The sequence below is a fragment of the Perna viridis genome, chromosome 7 (genome assembly GCF_037379345.1).
Source record: "Perna viridis isolate PV_CMFRI_1.1 ecotype Kerala chromosome 7, ASM3737934v1, whole genome shotgun sequence".
NCBI classification, from domain to species: domain Eukaryota; kingdom Metazoa; phylum Mollusca; class Bivalvia; order Mytilida; family Mytilidae; genus Perna; species Perna viridis.
Genome location: NC_142451.1, coordinates 27,658,958 through 27,674,187, shown reverse-complemented (window position 1 = coordinate 27,674,187; position 15,230 = coordinate 27,658,958). Strand labels below are relative to the sequence as shown.

Sequence of the window (15,230 nt, the reverse complement as noted above, 5' to 3'; positions counted from 1 at the left end):
GATTCTTTTGTAAAAAAATACATATTGGTAATAAGAACAATTATATTAATTCCTCTTAGAATATGAATAAGGTAAATCTAGAAATATTCGTAAATTTCGTTAAGGTTGCTCCGCAGAAACAAACAAAACAAAAAAGCATACGTGATTACTCATGTTACGTAAAAAAACTCTTAATCATTTATTTATCCTCATTTTAAATATGTTTGTACAATATGCTTTTGCTTTACATACAAATGTCAATTATTTTAGGAAGGAAAAAATGAGTTTTCAATGCTTTGGTCTTTTGACCATTGTCTTTGGACACCTACTTATCCAGGGCATGGTTGATGGCACATTTCCATTGTTCACGGAAGTACCCCCCTTGGAGTTCAACACTGGAATACCAATCAACAATTTACATGTTCTATTTGTACAAGATTTTTATTCTCCATTGCCATTGAATACTGAACATTACCACGGTGAAGATATTGTCATTCAGCTTAACAAACAGCAAAAGGATGTTCAAGAAAATGTGAAAAATGTTACTTATTTCTATGAGAAAACAGACAGGGCCTGGTTAGTGCATCCTTCAAGATATTACAGGGTTTCAAATTCAAAAATCCCAAGCATTACGCCTTATGCATCTTATATTCCTATAAATGTGAATGATGAGTTGAATGAACTATATGAAAATGGGTATGACGGGTATTGATGCCAATAATTTTAGAAATTACACCTCAGTGAAACAGTGCTTTTCCTTTGTTAATGCAAGCTGAGGAACGTTGACGCAAAGTTGTACATTATATTATCAGATTATCAGAGCTCAAAGGGATATAACACTAGATTGCTTTATTAGTCTAGCTACTTCGGACACGTTTCTTTTTTTTTTCCCTGAATAAAACAGCCATAATTTATAAAAAGGCATATTCTTTATAATTCATATTGTTTTTTACATTGCGTGTTTGAACGATCTTTTTTTCTGGTGTCCACATCAGATTTTCCTGAAATCGACCTTCTGTATTTTTGGCGATATTTCGCAGACTTGAAACTAGACAAGAGCAGATCATGCAACGGATGTTAATTAAATTTTTTGCCGCATTTTAGATTTGCTTACCAATAAGTACTTATTATTACAGAATACACATCACATTATTAATTTCTTTATACGGCATTTCGTTATTGAACAAATATATTGAACACTTTGCACATATATAAGCATAATATTTTCTGTGTTTTCAAAGCTTTTACATCGCTTTTAAATTCAGTATTAAACCCCGCTTCGTTGTGGTAATCAGTACAAGTACAGTTGACCAGATACAGCTTTGCGGATTTGTAATGGATACTACTTTTCGTTTAATTTTCCACATCCTGGCTGATCAGGAAGTACTGATTAGGTCTGATGAGAAAATTGTTTATCTCCGTGTTGCTTTATATCTCAAACCCTTTCTGTACTTGTATGTATCATTAAAAACATTTCGTATTATTGCATTACAGTCTAATGCAAAAAGTAATGGTTTATAAAATTGAAAATAAATAACATATCTACATGATTGATCTTGCACGTTTTATTTTTTTTAAATATTTTTTTCTAAATTAAATATTTTTACCAAAACATGTTAACGTTTAACAACAAACAATTTTCAGTGAAACACACAAAAAGTTTTATATGTATAACGAGCCTCTTCCTAACAAAAGCACGGAGTTCAAAAATCGAAAAAAAAACTTTTAATTATAAAATTTGAAAATACATCTACATGGACTTAGAATACTTTATTCACTGATAAAGGAAGCAAATAGTTATTTATTTCAAACATCTATACTTTAATTGTGTCGTTCTATGCTATGAATATCAAGCTCCACCAGGGACAGTCGTTCGTTTCCTCTCTAACTAACTGCTGCAGACAGGTCCTTCGAAATTCTCGGACATTATTCAAATCCAACATCGTTTGACAATCGCATAACATAAAATCATGATCTTTTTCCCGACTTTTCAAGATTCTTGAAATTTCTGAGAGAGCTGGCTGCAGCGTCGAGAGTGAATTTCGAACGTCTGAACCAGACCCTTTTAAAGTCTTTTAATCTTATTAATATGATTAGTACTTTTGTATTTTAATGTATTTTGAACCTTGGTAAACTAAACACTGTCTATGTCGAACCAATTTAAGTCGAAAAGGGGTTCTGTATAGATGGGTTTCTCTGTATTAAGTTATCGACATAATAGATGTGTTAGATAGCTATGTGAAGTTATATTGAAATATTCCTGAAAGAATATCACAGATATGATCGGTTCATGAGAAACTTTTATGGCAATTTTGAAAAAAATGAATGCCAAATCACAAACACAACAACGACAATAGTGGTAACAGACGCTAGAAACATTGCAAAGATATATACAAATCGAGAGGTATTTTAAATACTTTGACTTCCTATTGCACCGATAGCAGAAACTTTTTTCTGCTTTACAAAATCGAATTCCGTTTTTATTGAGTACATGACAAGACAATATTTCTTCATTTGTTTTAATCTGATAGTATTATTTGGCGTTTCCATTTTGTTTGTTTAATGATTGAAGTTCTTATTCATAGTGAAAACTTAATTTAAACACGTAGATATATTGTCTTCTGTCTATACATTGAACTGAAAACAATATTTAAAGTAATACTTTTACATAGTACAGTCAATCAAGATTGCTGTAGATTGTATTTCAGTTCACCATAATTGATGATGACATATGTACTCTTATGTCCTTAGATTGCTCGGTCTAAATTATGTCAGCAATCAATCTCAAAATACATCAATACACAAAGTGCGGAGTTTTCGTGAATGTTTGCCTGTATATAGATCTTCTATGTAGGCACTTAAGATAACGCGATATATCATTAACTAATTAGAGGGTATTTTCTTTCTCATCGAACCATTGATTATTATTGTTTTGTGAGGTTTTTAGTTGCGCCCTTGAAAACACTTTTCATAGACCTTCCGTTTCTTTATTTTGTTTTGTTTACCGCACATGGCACATATCAAACTCATATTCCCTGTCCCTGAAACAGAATAAAAACATGGTAAAAAGAAAGCAAAAATAAAAATATGCATAGGCAAAACATGCTCATAGTGCGAAAAAGATTAGCATTATTAGGAAAATATAAGGTCCTTACATTAAATGTTAGGTAAATATATGTAGGTTGATTGTTAAGTTTGATATAGTATTTCAGTAAGACCGTTAAATAAGGGTAATGATTAAACGGTACTCTAATTAAGAACTTTGGTATGTTTCTGCCGGGCAAAATATATTCCACATACAAGATTTCAATCATTTCAATCTCAAAACAGTGAATACTCACTTATAATAATCGTCATGCTGACTGCTTACTCCCCTAAAGGCGTAATTATCCGGAGCAAAAATTGACCATGCCCGATCTAAGCCTGTTTTGGGTTGTTTCCGACATTCAGTGAGTGATGCTCCTTTTGGAAAGGAATAAACATAAATTATAAATGGTTAGAATTAACTTCACAATTTACTGAAATCTTATAAAGTTCTGCCCCCGTGCAGGTCCGGCTGTCAAAAGAATAGGCCTGCAGCAGCGCTAAGCTTGTTGTAAAAGGCAACTAAAAGGACTACTAAGTACAATACATGTACATTGTGTATTTCATGTATTGTACTTAGTAGTCCAAATACAGTTAATGTACATTGTGTATTTCCCTGGAGTGTTTCATGCTGGGGTTGTTATGCTATAATACGGAAAACCTGACCGCAAACCGTGGTGTACCGTGTTGGGAAAGATGCCACGTTCCTCGCACGTTAAAGAACCCTGCTGTGGTATTCGATAGGAGTAGGAACCATAGGGCTCCGCTATCGGAGGTTAAATAGCCCGATCCTACCCATCCCTCCCTGTTCTAGTGGCAATCTAAGTTTCTCGACCCTGTTGCCCTTGTGTCCCATCCCTTTTTTTATTTAATCATCATTTCATGTTTATTTTATCATCCATTTCATGTTCATTGTCTGAATATAGCTGAAATATTGCTGCTCGGACGTTAAACCCCAACAATCAATCAATCAATCAAATCTAATAAAGTTCTGTATAAAATTCAAGCGGATTGTGAATCATTTGCTATCTGATATTTAGCCTTCTCGATGATTTGGTAGTTTAATTTATTCCTTTAACAGCTAAATATTTTGCGATATCACATTGTTGGACGAAATACTATGAACAAGTCATATGAAAAACTTGCCGTTGTGCTTGGTTGTTGACTGATTTGTAGAAAGCGACTGGCTTTGTGGCGTTTCTTTTGTGGTTGTACCGTAACAGCTGGTTAAAGTAAGTACTGTTTGTTTTTCCTTCACTTTTACTAATGTTCTTTTTTTTCCCTTAAAATACAGAACTTGCACATTGCATTGATACCTGGCATTTGACAGCAGTAAAATTTCCACTTTCTGTCCTCAGAGCTGTTGTCATGTATACTCTCCATGCCTGCCAACACACCCTGGGTGGTACATTGGAATGAAAACTGTGCTTTGAGTGCGTTAACATAATCTTAAACAACAACAAAAATGCAGATTTACCATTCTAAAGCTAATCTTTCCAGTTTGTACCATGATTTTATGTTCAAGTAGCACTCTAGCTAAGGATCATGCAAAATGTGATTCATGGGTAAAATGCCTACACATTTTTATTTTTGATATTTTGTTTTAAATGTCATAGTATACGTGGTTTTTCATATAACCTGTGCTCTGAGATAAAAATCATATAGAATGCACTGTAGATTTCAAAATAAAGGGAGATACCTGTAAATGACTCTCAAATACAATGGAATCTATTGAATTTTCAATGTTGATTATCTCCTAAGAGCAGGCAGATTTGAATGAATAATTACACATTTTATAGTATAGACCCATAAAACAACTTAATTACAAAAAAATAAAAATATGTAGCCTTTTTCGGGGTGTATCACATTTTTCAGATTTTGCATGATTCTTACATAGACAGCTACTTAAATTGTGTTTGAGAAGGAAGTCATAGTGATATGTTTTATACTTGACATTAGCGAATACGTGTAATTAATTATAGTGCAAGTATATAAGGCTCATTTATTGTCATGTAGTATCCAAATTTAGTGGCAAAGGGTTGGAAAAGCAAACTATTATGGTATATAGAGTGAAGGTTGTTTTCATGCTAAAAATATCGAATTTATTACACTTTGAAATATAATCTTAGAAACATCTATCTTTGCTATCTTTGTTAATAAATATTTGTTCCCTTCATCATATAAATTAAGAGCCAGTTGCAGTACTGCCAGTGTAATCAAGGGAAGCAAGATTCTAGCGGAAATCAAAAGAATGTATGTAATCCATGGACAAAGACCAGACATGAAAAACAGACGCACACAACAAAGAAAATAAAACAACAAAAACAATACATCCAAACTAGAGAAAGTAAATGAGCAATTCGGATTCCACTAAATTGTAAAAGGCAAAAAAAACCAAACAAACAAACAAAAACAAAACGTGTAAATATATATGCTTAGGATTACCTCCATCGATTATTTTTTTTAAGCTCCCACAAGGTTGCTAAATGCCATTAAGTAAACCACATAGACTGAACATGTAATATTTGTTGTTTTTTTATCTGCATCAACAACAATGAAAGCAGGTCTCGTAGCCACTTGAGTCCATTTGACCGTTAGTCATTCTAGATGGATCATGAGTACATGGATTTTTTTTTATATAGAATGTTAATCAAAACGTACAGTTACTAGATAACTCACGGAAGAAAGCGTACGTTTATTCTCTAAGTTTGTGTATTTCAATATCACAAACGCCAATCACATCAATAAGGGCAGAAAATTAGTCAATGAAGGCCATATCACAGAGCGTCAACCTATTGATTTTTCAAAAAACAGTTCATGTAAAAATCCCTTACATTTAATTCGTTTCTTTTTTCTTCAGATTCTGAATTGGTAAACTTCATTTCTACTTAAATTATTGGTACGCTGTAATAATAGTCGCAGGTGTCATGTCAGTTGAATTGAAGACGTTTTGCTATATCATCAACTGCTGATGTTCCCAGAAAAGAAAGTAGCGCGCATTGTGAAACCGAGCAACTTAAAGATAAAGGGGCGGATTTTAGTTTTAGTTAATGTCTTACCGTTTGTCCATTGACAGTTTCTCGTTCCACCAACTGGCCGTCGGCAGAGTATTTCAAACACACGGTCTTCATAGAAATTATCATGTTTGCTGTTTATTTCATAAATAATAGACCCGTCCGGGCAACGGTAGTTTAATTGTTTGTCCATAGCATTCATCCAACAATTTACTATTGGCAGAATGAAAAACGCTAAAATGTTCCTCGAAAGCATCACTGTACTCCCTTAAAATATAAAGAAGAACTATTTCTTCAAACAAAACAGGCCGCCATTCTGTGCATGGCATACATTATTTCTCAGAAATAATTTCTATGGAAGTTTTGTCTTACAGAGTCATGAAGTTTGAAGCTAGGACCAGATTCTACACGGAATGTTGTACGTGAAAACGGAACCTATTTCAAACAGTTTATACTATATTCTTGAAGCTCTTATAACGTTGAAATTGAAATAAGAGCGCGTTTTATCTAAAGCTACAATTTCAAAAAGGATGTATGTTTTATATAATATGCTGCGTAAATATAATAATGTGTGTTTATATATACATACGTGTGGAATGGTCAAAATGTTGATACCTTCTCCTAGGGATCTATGATAAATTTGTCTCTTATCTCGAACTCGTTCCCAACGAACAGTAAGTGGTAAAAACAAGGACCACTTGTATGGCAATCAATATATGTGATATCGTCACTTTTGTAAAACAACTGCATCGATCTTTTTGTGTTCGTCACTTTGTTATATGGTAACGGAAATAAGATCTACTTTTGAACTCTATTATTCCATTGAGTTTTGTGTAATTGCCACTTTTTTACCAGAAAATATTTAGAATTCCAAAATGTCGTTTTGTTATTTATTTTTCAAGTATTATTTTCTTTTAATTTTCTTTTATTTACCATCCACCTCTGCTACTATTGTTATTGACAATAACTGTAGTAGAAAATCTTTTAAATAAGTTATTAATATCAGTATTGATTCGGCCAAATACATTGTGATGTCTTCCTAATCCGACATGGTTCCAAACAAATGATGACTACGTCTAGTACGCATGACACACGCTTACTAATTGACATGCCCATACCTTTTTTGAAAGAGTAATCAAGGGAACCAAGGTTATAGCGGTAATCAAAAGAATGTAATCCAGGGACAGAGACCAGACATGGAAAACAGACCTTCACAACAAAGAACATAGAGTAACTAAAATAATACATACAAAGCAACAAAAGCAAATGAGCAACTCGGACTCCACTAAAAACTGAGAGCATGGACCAGGTGCACCGGTAGGGTAATCATAATAAAATTTAACTCGCTAAAACATTTCGCCTACACCAAAGTTATATTTTTCATTGGAGGACTTTATTTTAAATTTATGTGGTATTAGTCCCTATTTGTAATTACCTGTGACACCATTTTGTATCAGACAAACTGATTAAGGATAGGATAACATTTTTGGTATTTAGATTGTTTAGCTAAAAGGTTCTTCACACAGAAACTAAACAACTATAATTTAAACCAGTTTTTGACATGAAATGGTTGTGTCCTTATTGTGTGGCTTATGATGTACCGTGATTCTCAAACCACACGGTAAGAATTATGATTGATTTTACATACGATGGGAACATTACTTTTCGTAGTTTTAAACTGGTTTATAGCGTTGATTATAGAACATTGTCAATGAAACGCACTAGGAATAAATGTGCGGCTGTTCAACGCGCCGATGAAACATTCTATTCTTATAATAAAAGCTTCATGTGTTACCTTTATTTTAATACTATTTTATACTTAGAATATATATGGAAAATTGGCAATTAGACAATTAGCACAGAGACCAATTACAGTCGTACACTTAATTGTGAATATTGATATTAATAGCTAGTGTATGGGTTGCATCGACTCATGAAACATCATGTATAAAACCGATATCCAATGCGTATTTGAATAAAATGCATGGTAATTGTAAGAATGTGAAATTAAACGTTGATATTCAAGTGTTCACTTACTATCAATTTAATAGAAAAAAGAACAGATATGGTCCATAATGCATCATCGTATAACCTCCATAAAATAGTTAATATTTAGAGAGATCTTCAAAAGGTCTTCAATAAGTATAAACAAACAATCACAGTACAAAACGACAACTCTTCTTCAAAATAAACTATTACATCAAAAAACGACTCCAATAAATTAATGACCAGTATTATTAAACACTATTGATATTAGGGCGAAATATTTCGTTTCTAACCAAGTATCATCTTGCAAGCGCAGCAGGGAACGTTGAAATTGTGGACAAACATTCGCAATTGACAAAATTAGATTAAGAAAAAAATCATTATCAAACACATCCACTTTAGGTAGAGTATAAAATAAATATTACCTCTCCAGACATGGTCATCTAAGCTTCAATAACAACTAAAGTAATTTAAACGCATTTTCATGATAGAGATGTTAAAACTGGTAATAGATAAACACAGTGAATCATTTGATTTAGCCACTTTGATTAGTAGGTGTTATGTTTGGTGGGTAGTCAATGAGGAAAGGCGTCAAAGATAATTGAAGATATAGCAAAAGAAACAGATAGGGCGAAACATACTTAATTTAAGTCAACAACGACATTTCTATATACAAGGTCTCTTTGCTTCAAAACATAAAAAACTGAAATTTGAACAAGGTTTCATAGTGATACTGAAAACGGAAAAAGTTGAAATATACACTTACTTTTAAAGAACAACATTTGAATTAGAATACCCTGATTTTGAAAAATTGAAGTTAAAACTAAATTTCATTGCTGCGGCATACAGTGTCCAAATTTATTTTTATACTTTTTTCATATGCAAAGTGACGAAACCTTACACAAAAACAGCATTGCAGACGTTGAGCATGCCTACTATGCCATTTCTGGTACACTTAAAGATAACTTTTGCGTAACGAGAAAAGCTGAGTAGTCCCTAACTAACAATATGGAGTACCCCTGAGTCGTGATTAATCAGCATATGCATCTCTAAGCATGACCTTAGGCAATTTTGTTAACAATCGATTTTTGTTTTTGGTGTTTTTAAAGTTTACGTTTGGTAATAATATTTTTCCCTTCGTGAACCAATGCATACATTAGATAACAACAATGTCAATCGAAAATAAATCAAACTAATGATGCTCTGGTCTTTTCGAGTAATCAAAGGAACCAAGGTAATAGCGGTAATCCAAAGAATGTAATCCAGAGACATAGATCAGATATGGAAAACAGACATACACAACAAAGAACATAAAGTAGCTAACTTCATACATACAAAGTAACAAAAGCAAATGAGCAACTTTGACTCCACTAAAAACTGGGAGCATGGACCAGGTGCACCGGTACGGTAAGCGTCCTCTTTAATTAAACAACAAAAAGCTTTCAAAACAGGGAAAGCAAGAAATTAAAGTGTCGATTTGTTTAAAAAATTCTATTGCCTATTTCAAAATAAAACATGCATTGATATAAAAACCCGTTTAGTGATACCTACTTAAGAAAAACAAAAAGAAAATAACTAAGTATAACAGTTAAAATAATTACATACGAAGTGATCAAGGATATTTTGTCCAGAATAATAGCAACATCTTTCCCAGTAACACGAATTTCGTTTTCTTTTTCAACGGGAACAACAGTATTTTGTTGTCTCTTTATATTCCATTTACCTAATGTTTGAAAACATGTCGGTATGTCTTTTATGTTTTCATTGTGATAAAAGCCAACGCTAAATATAGTAATGAATGCAATCACACCACTGACGCTGATGATTGTCACCATTACAATTAGAAGAACACTCATTGGATTTGACGATGCAGGAATCGAAGCTGATACTAATGTTAAGAAAATTGCATATGAGAGTAATATGGTCATGGCAAGTCCAATGCGCTCCCCCGCGTCAATTGGGAGAACAAATACTAAAGGATTCAATATTGCAAACAAAATGGTTGGCAACACTACCATGACCGTATAGTAGAGTGATGCGCGCTTCATCACAATTTCTGCTGAGAACTTGGTATAATGGACAAGCGTACCAACGCTCGTTGAACATTGTTGCAATTCCCAATCAGAATTTGGCGAATAGTAATTTAAGTTTGCCTCTCCTGATATTGAACTGAGAGATATAGATGAACTAGTATAACCCCAAGGAATCAAATTGACAACGCAAGTTTGTGTATCATACGGAAATTTTGATATATCAGTTTTGCACTTTATGTCGAACACACTACCAGGCGAGTGAATTACAGTGCCGTCGTTTTGTAAAGTTGCAACAAATGTCTTTCCAGCTGCAAAAGACTCTATTTCGTCAACTCTATTCACGACAAACATTGGTGGTGTCCATATTTCATTTGAATCAACCGTTGTGGTATATAAATTGTTATATGACGATGCATCCCATGCTAGAGCACTATCCTCCCACCTTAGAAAAAATGATCCTGTAAGTTCCAAAGTTTCATCAACCTCTCGAAACCTGTTAATGGCTGTCAAGTAAAATTGTACAGCCACTACGAGTTTGTGATTTGGGTTCCCTGGCTTAACCCCTTTCGTGTAGTTTTTAAATAAGTCGTTGTAAAGGGTTTTAACGTCTTCTTGCGTTTGACAAAATCCAGTCCAAAACAATGGCATTAACATGAAAGAGATGAGACCGGATTTTGAGCAAAATAACATCATTTTTCCACCTTTTTAGCAGCGCACCTATTATTAGTACTATAAGATTAAATACATGTGGATAAGCGGATCATCTTTTTGCGTTCAAAATATAAGTCTTTGCATACTTAAATCAAATAAATCTATATAAATTATAATAATCTCGATCACTTTAACAAATATTTATAAAAGCATAGGTGTTGTTAAAAGTATTTAAACTAAATTTGAAAGTTACATCTTCAAAGGCGGTATGCGAAGTTAATTCAACTGGTTAATTTAATGGATCTTTAGGAAAACATCATCACCATTTTTCAATGTACTAGTATTGGATTTTCATCTTTAGATGTAGCTACATACTATGTTGTTTCATAATAAATATAATAATTATGCGTTCTAATTAAAGCACCTTTTAATTACGTAAAGTCAGATTACATAGAAGTACATTGAGACCTGTCTAAAGCGTACTACCCTTTGGACTTTAAAACTGAGTGGTTATGTGGTCTGTAATTGTTTCTGAAATATAAATACATTAAAGTGAGTTAGATGGGGTATTGCATCACCTCCTGTCGGATATTTATAATAAAGACTGCTACTTGGTATTATTGTGTATCTACAAGATGGATTTATTTCAGCCATAGGTATGCTGTTATGACAAACGGGTGCTATCTACGAATAGAATTTTAGCGCTATGTCCTAACGCACCTACAGCATAGATCTAACGAGAGTGGTACAAGTCAATTATGTCACATTTATGTTAGAAATATGTACTTAAATCGTATTTACGGAGGATATGTACAGATCTCGTAATAACACAAAAAAGAATTCATAACATATCATCAATATACGTACGCGTCTATTCCCATGGATTCGTGTGTTTCTAAAAATACTTTTTTCTGCTCGGTAATTCATTCATGGCAAACCGTAAAGAGGGACAAGAAGATCGAAGAACACCATCGCAACTAACCTCATATTTACATGATGTTTGTCTTTTGCATAAAATTTAGCCTCAGTATCAATATATGATATAAACGATTAAAAAGTTAAAAATTGTTAGAATCACCACATACAATCATCGATAATAACAACAAATGCAATCGTGGCTTGTTCATAATAGTAGAAATATACATTTAATGAATACATAACTTATTTTTAATAGCTAGTATTGTTTTAGTTAACATATGTTAGATAGTCTTATTGCCTGATGTGAATACAAAAATACAAATCTTTTAAATATCGCAAATTTCGGTTTACTGTACTTAAAAAGTATTATTGAATGATTTTGTTTGTTTCGTCTACTGTGTTTGCATCGTAAAATAATTCGTACAAATAGCTACAATGAGGAAAGAAATACGGCAACCCCCACACCCCCATTTGTACTATTTTACCTATGAAATTCTTTCGATCGAATAACAATATCAATAAAACATATTGCCAATTTCGATATGCTGTAACGTGTTTAAAGGAGAAACGTCTCATCAGCAGCATTAGAATCAAATAACACCTCAATCCAAAGATAATTGTATACAAGAAGTAATTAAAACCTAAATTATCGAAATTTGAAACTAAATTCATCACTGAAAGTCCTACAACGTGCAATGCAAAGGATGAATCCTCAGTACTCCGGATGTATTGAGATTTGTAATTATTTAATGGAAATTTTTATATAATTCGGGAGTCAGACAAGTCGGACAACTGGATTGGTAATTACCCTCGAGGGCCTTAGTATCACAGGCAGTGTTTAAACCCGGTGGTTATTAAATACAAAAGTACCGATCATATATATAAATATTAATTCAGCTTTTCAACACATTTTGTACTGCAATACTTCATAATGCAACATAAGACATATTGGACATGTATTTTATTTCTAGAATGTTTGCAACTTTTAAAGTCATTCATAGCAAAAACAAGCATGTGAAAATATTGATATAGACATAAATGAAATGACCAAAGTTTTAAGATCTATAGTTTTAAAAGAAGCTAAGCATGTTTAATACTAAGACGTGAATATCTGTCTAAATCAGCAACTTATCTAACATTTCAAACTGTCACAAATATAAGGTATGAAACAATTACAATTATAATGATTGAGTATGACGCTATCAATGAAATTTTGTCGAGAACAATGGCAACTTTCTTCCCAGTTATATAAATTTTCTCATCACAAAGAGGAACAACGGCATTTCTCTTTCTCCTAAAATTCCATCTAGTTAAGATCACCAAAAATCTCGGTATGTTTTCCGTATCATCGGCATGGTAAATCCCTACGCTAAATATAGTTACAAATGCAATCACGCCACTAACGCTAATGATCATTACCATGACGATGAGCAGAATACTCATCGGATTAGAAGATGCAGGAATCGAAGCCGAAACTAAAGTCAGGAAAATTGCATATGAGAGCAAAACAGTCATAGCAAGTCCGATTCGTTCACCTGCATCGACAGGAAGTACGAATACCAAGGGATTCAATAAAGCAAACAAGACGGTCGGCAAAACGACCATAACCGTGTAATAAAGTGAGGCGCGCTTGATTGATACGTCAATAGAAAATTTCGTATAATGATTATAAGGACCGCTATACGTAGAATATTTAAGTAATTTCCAATCAGAATTCGGCGAATAATACACCAAGTTTGCTTCAGCTGCTGTTGAATTGAAAGCCATAAATTGACTGGTATAACCCCATGTAATCATGTCTAATATACACGTTTGTGTATCAAACGGGAACTTTGAAATATCAGTTGAGCATTTAGCATCGAAAACCTCACCAGGAGAATAGTGAACTGTTCCATCACTTTCTATGGTAACAAACCAGAGTTTGTCAGATCCTAGTGATTTCATATCGTCCACTCTATTTATGATATAAAGAGGAGGAAGCCACACATTATCTGTCCTCACTTGAATTGTATATTGGTTACCGTATAATGCTGGGTTCCATGTTAAGGATTCATCCTTCCATTTGACGTAAATAGCACCGGTAAGTTGAATTACTTCATCAACTTCTCGGACACTGTTTATTGAAGACAACGAAAAAAATGTATTCAATACAAGTTGATCGTTTGGCCTCCCTGGTTTCAAATGTTTTGTATGATTTCGAAATAAAACGTTGTAGAGTCTCTTTGCGTCCTCATGTGTCTGGCATCTTCCGCTCTTTATGAACAACACTAGTAAGAATATATGAACAAACATTCTTTGACACATTACAACTTTCAATTAATGTTTCATTCGCGTTTCCCGTTATATATACGGACAGGGATAATTCTTTATCAAAGGCGATATCAAATATTGTTTTTTTAATAACTGCAGCTGTAAAAATAATTGCATACTGAACTGATTTTTTTTTATAAATTAATTGTTTTCAACTATCATTCAATAACAGAAAAATACAATAGTTTAATGTAATAGAATTTGAATACAATGAAATCCATTATCATCATCCAATTTTGTTCCAGGTTCAACTTTATACAAATACTTTTAATACTAGTATAAATAGTCGTTAATTGCAGTTCATTAAACAAATCACGGTAATTGATTTTATACAAAAGTCATGACGTTAAGCGCTCTTTGCTTTTAAAAAATCGAATCTCCAAAATTAAGTATTAATTCCATATGTTTTTGAAATGATATAAATATCGGTCAAAATAATAAATAAAACGATCAAAATTAAACAGAAATATTTTTTTGTTGTTATTCAGTTACATTTTCCAACCTCTCTTGCAAATTATCAATTGAATAGACCGTAAACAATGCAATGATCTCTCAGTTTTAACTCAATCAGAAAAGTTTTGCACACTCACTTTCGTTGTCAATTTCATTTCAGAAAATGAGAATGAGACGCGGTACTAACCCCTAACCAGGGGTCACCGGTTTTCTCACACCGGGTATATTTTGTTAATTTTACGGTAATATCATGCGAAAACATCATTTCATGTACTCTGAAATAATTAGAAATCTAGAATTTACTTAATCTATGTAATGGTATTAGCTTTCGGTGCTGAAATGATCAATCTTTCATAGTTTTCTTGTCTCAAAAGGTACAAAGATTTCTCAATCATTCTTGGAAGGTGAATGGAAAAAAAATGTCACATTTCCGCTCTTTTTCTCCAAGACAGGTCTATTAGAATAATTCTCAAATGCGTATCTAACAATCATATAATCACCATATGGACTATATAGTTTTCAGATTCCCAATAAATGCTATCATGTTTGCAAAATACCCGAATTTTTAGTTGAACGTCGTATTTTATGGTTAATATGAACAAATAGTAAAGCTGAAATAATATATGTAATAAACAGTGGCAAATAATAATAATACTCAACAGATATTACATGTACAAATTCAGATATAATTTTCATGCATGTATATATACTTTGTAAAAAAAAATAAAACAAAACAAAAAACAAAAAACACCTGAGATTGACATAATTCGTCCTGAAGGGTAAGCATGTCCTGCTCCGCTAG

General features: G+C 32.8%; 3 protein-coding genes across 3 annotated transcripts; all 3 read right to left on the bottom strand.

The window, feature by feature from the left end:
- Nucleotides 1-2,628: 2,628 nt before the first annotated feature.
- LOC148612115 (hemagglutinin/amebocyte aggregation factor-like) lies at nucleotides 2,629-6,807 on the bottom strand. Its single transcript, XM_088593245.1, has 5 exons — nucleotides 6,667-6,807; nucleotides 6,123-6,344; nucleotides 4,380-4,511; nucleotides 3,321-3,441; nucleotides 2,629-3,020 (listed from the first exon to the last, which is right to left on the bottom strand). The coding sequence occupies exons 2-5, from the start codon at nucleotides 6,331-6,333 to the stop codon at nucleotides 2,981-2,983; spliced, it is 504 nt and encodes a 167-aa protein (XP_088449371.1). The 5' UTR covers nucleotides 6,334-6,344; nucleotides 6,667-6,807; the 3' UTR covers nucleotides 2,629-2,980.
- A 150-nt stretch (nucleotides 6,808-6,957) lies between these two features.
- LOC148612114 (neuronal acetylcholine receptor subunit alpha-6-like) lies at nucleotides 6,958-11,178 on the bottom strand. The gene has a single exon (XM_088593239.1). The coding sequence runs from the start codon at nucleotides 10,787-10,789 to the stop codon at nucleotides 9,611-9,613; it is 1,179 nt and encodes a 392-aa protein (XP_088449365.1). The 5' UTR covers nucleotides 10,790-11,178; the 3' UTR covers nucleotides 6,958-9,610.
- A 93-nt stretch (nucleotides 11,179-11,271) lies between these two features.
- On the bottom strand, nucleotides 11,272-15,173 carry LOC148612113 (acetylcholine receptor subunit beta-type unc-29-like). The gene has a single exon (XM_088593240.1). It carries the CDS (start codon nucleotides 13,967-13,969, stop codon nucleotides 12,806-12,808), a length of 1,164 nt encoding a protein of 387 aa, XP_088449366.1. The 5' UTR covers nucleotides 13,970-15,173; the 3' UTR covers nucleotides 11,272-12,805.
- Between the last annotated feature and the right edge of the window lie 57 nt (nucleotides 15,174-15,230).

Coding starts and splice junctions, on each gene's coding strand:
- LOC148612113 (XM_088593240.1), bottom strand. CDS start 13,969: ATGTGTCAAAGAATGTTTGTTCATATATTCTTACTAGTGTTGTTCATA.
- LOC148612115 (XM_088593245.1), bottom strand. CDS start 6,333: ATGCTTTCGAGGAACATTTTAGCGTTTTTCATTCTGCCAATAGTAAAT. Junction 4,512..6,122: donor AAACTGTCAATGGACAAACG/GTAAGACATTAA, acceptor TTGTTGTTTAAG/ATTATGTTAACGCACTCAAA. Junction 3,021..3,320: donor CAGCATGACGATTATTATAA/GTGAGTATTCAC, acceptor ATTCTGTTTCAG/GGACAGGGAATATGAGTTTG.
- LOC148612114 (XM_088593239.1), bottom strand. CDS start 10,789: ATGATGTTATTTTGCTCAAAATCCGGTCTCATCTCTTTCATGTTAATG.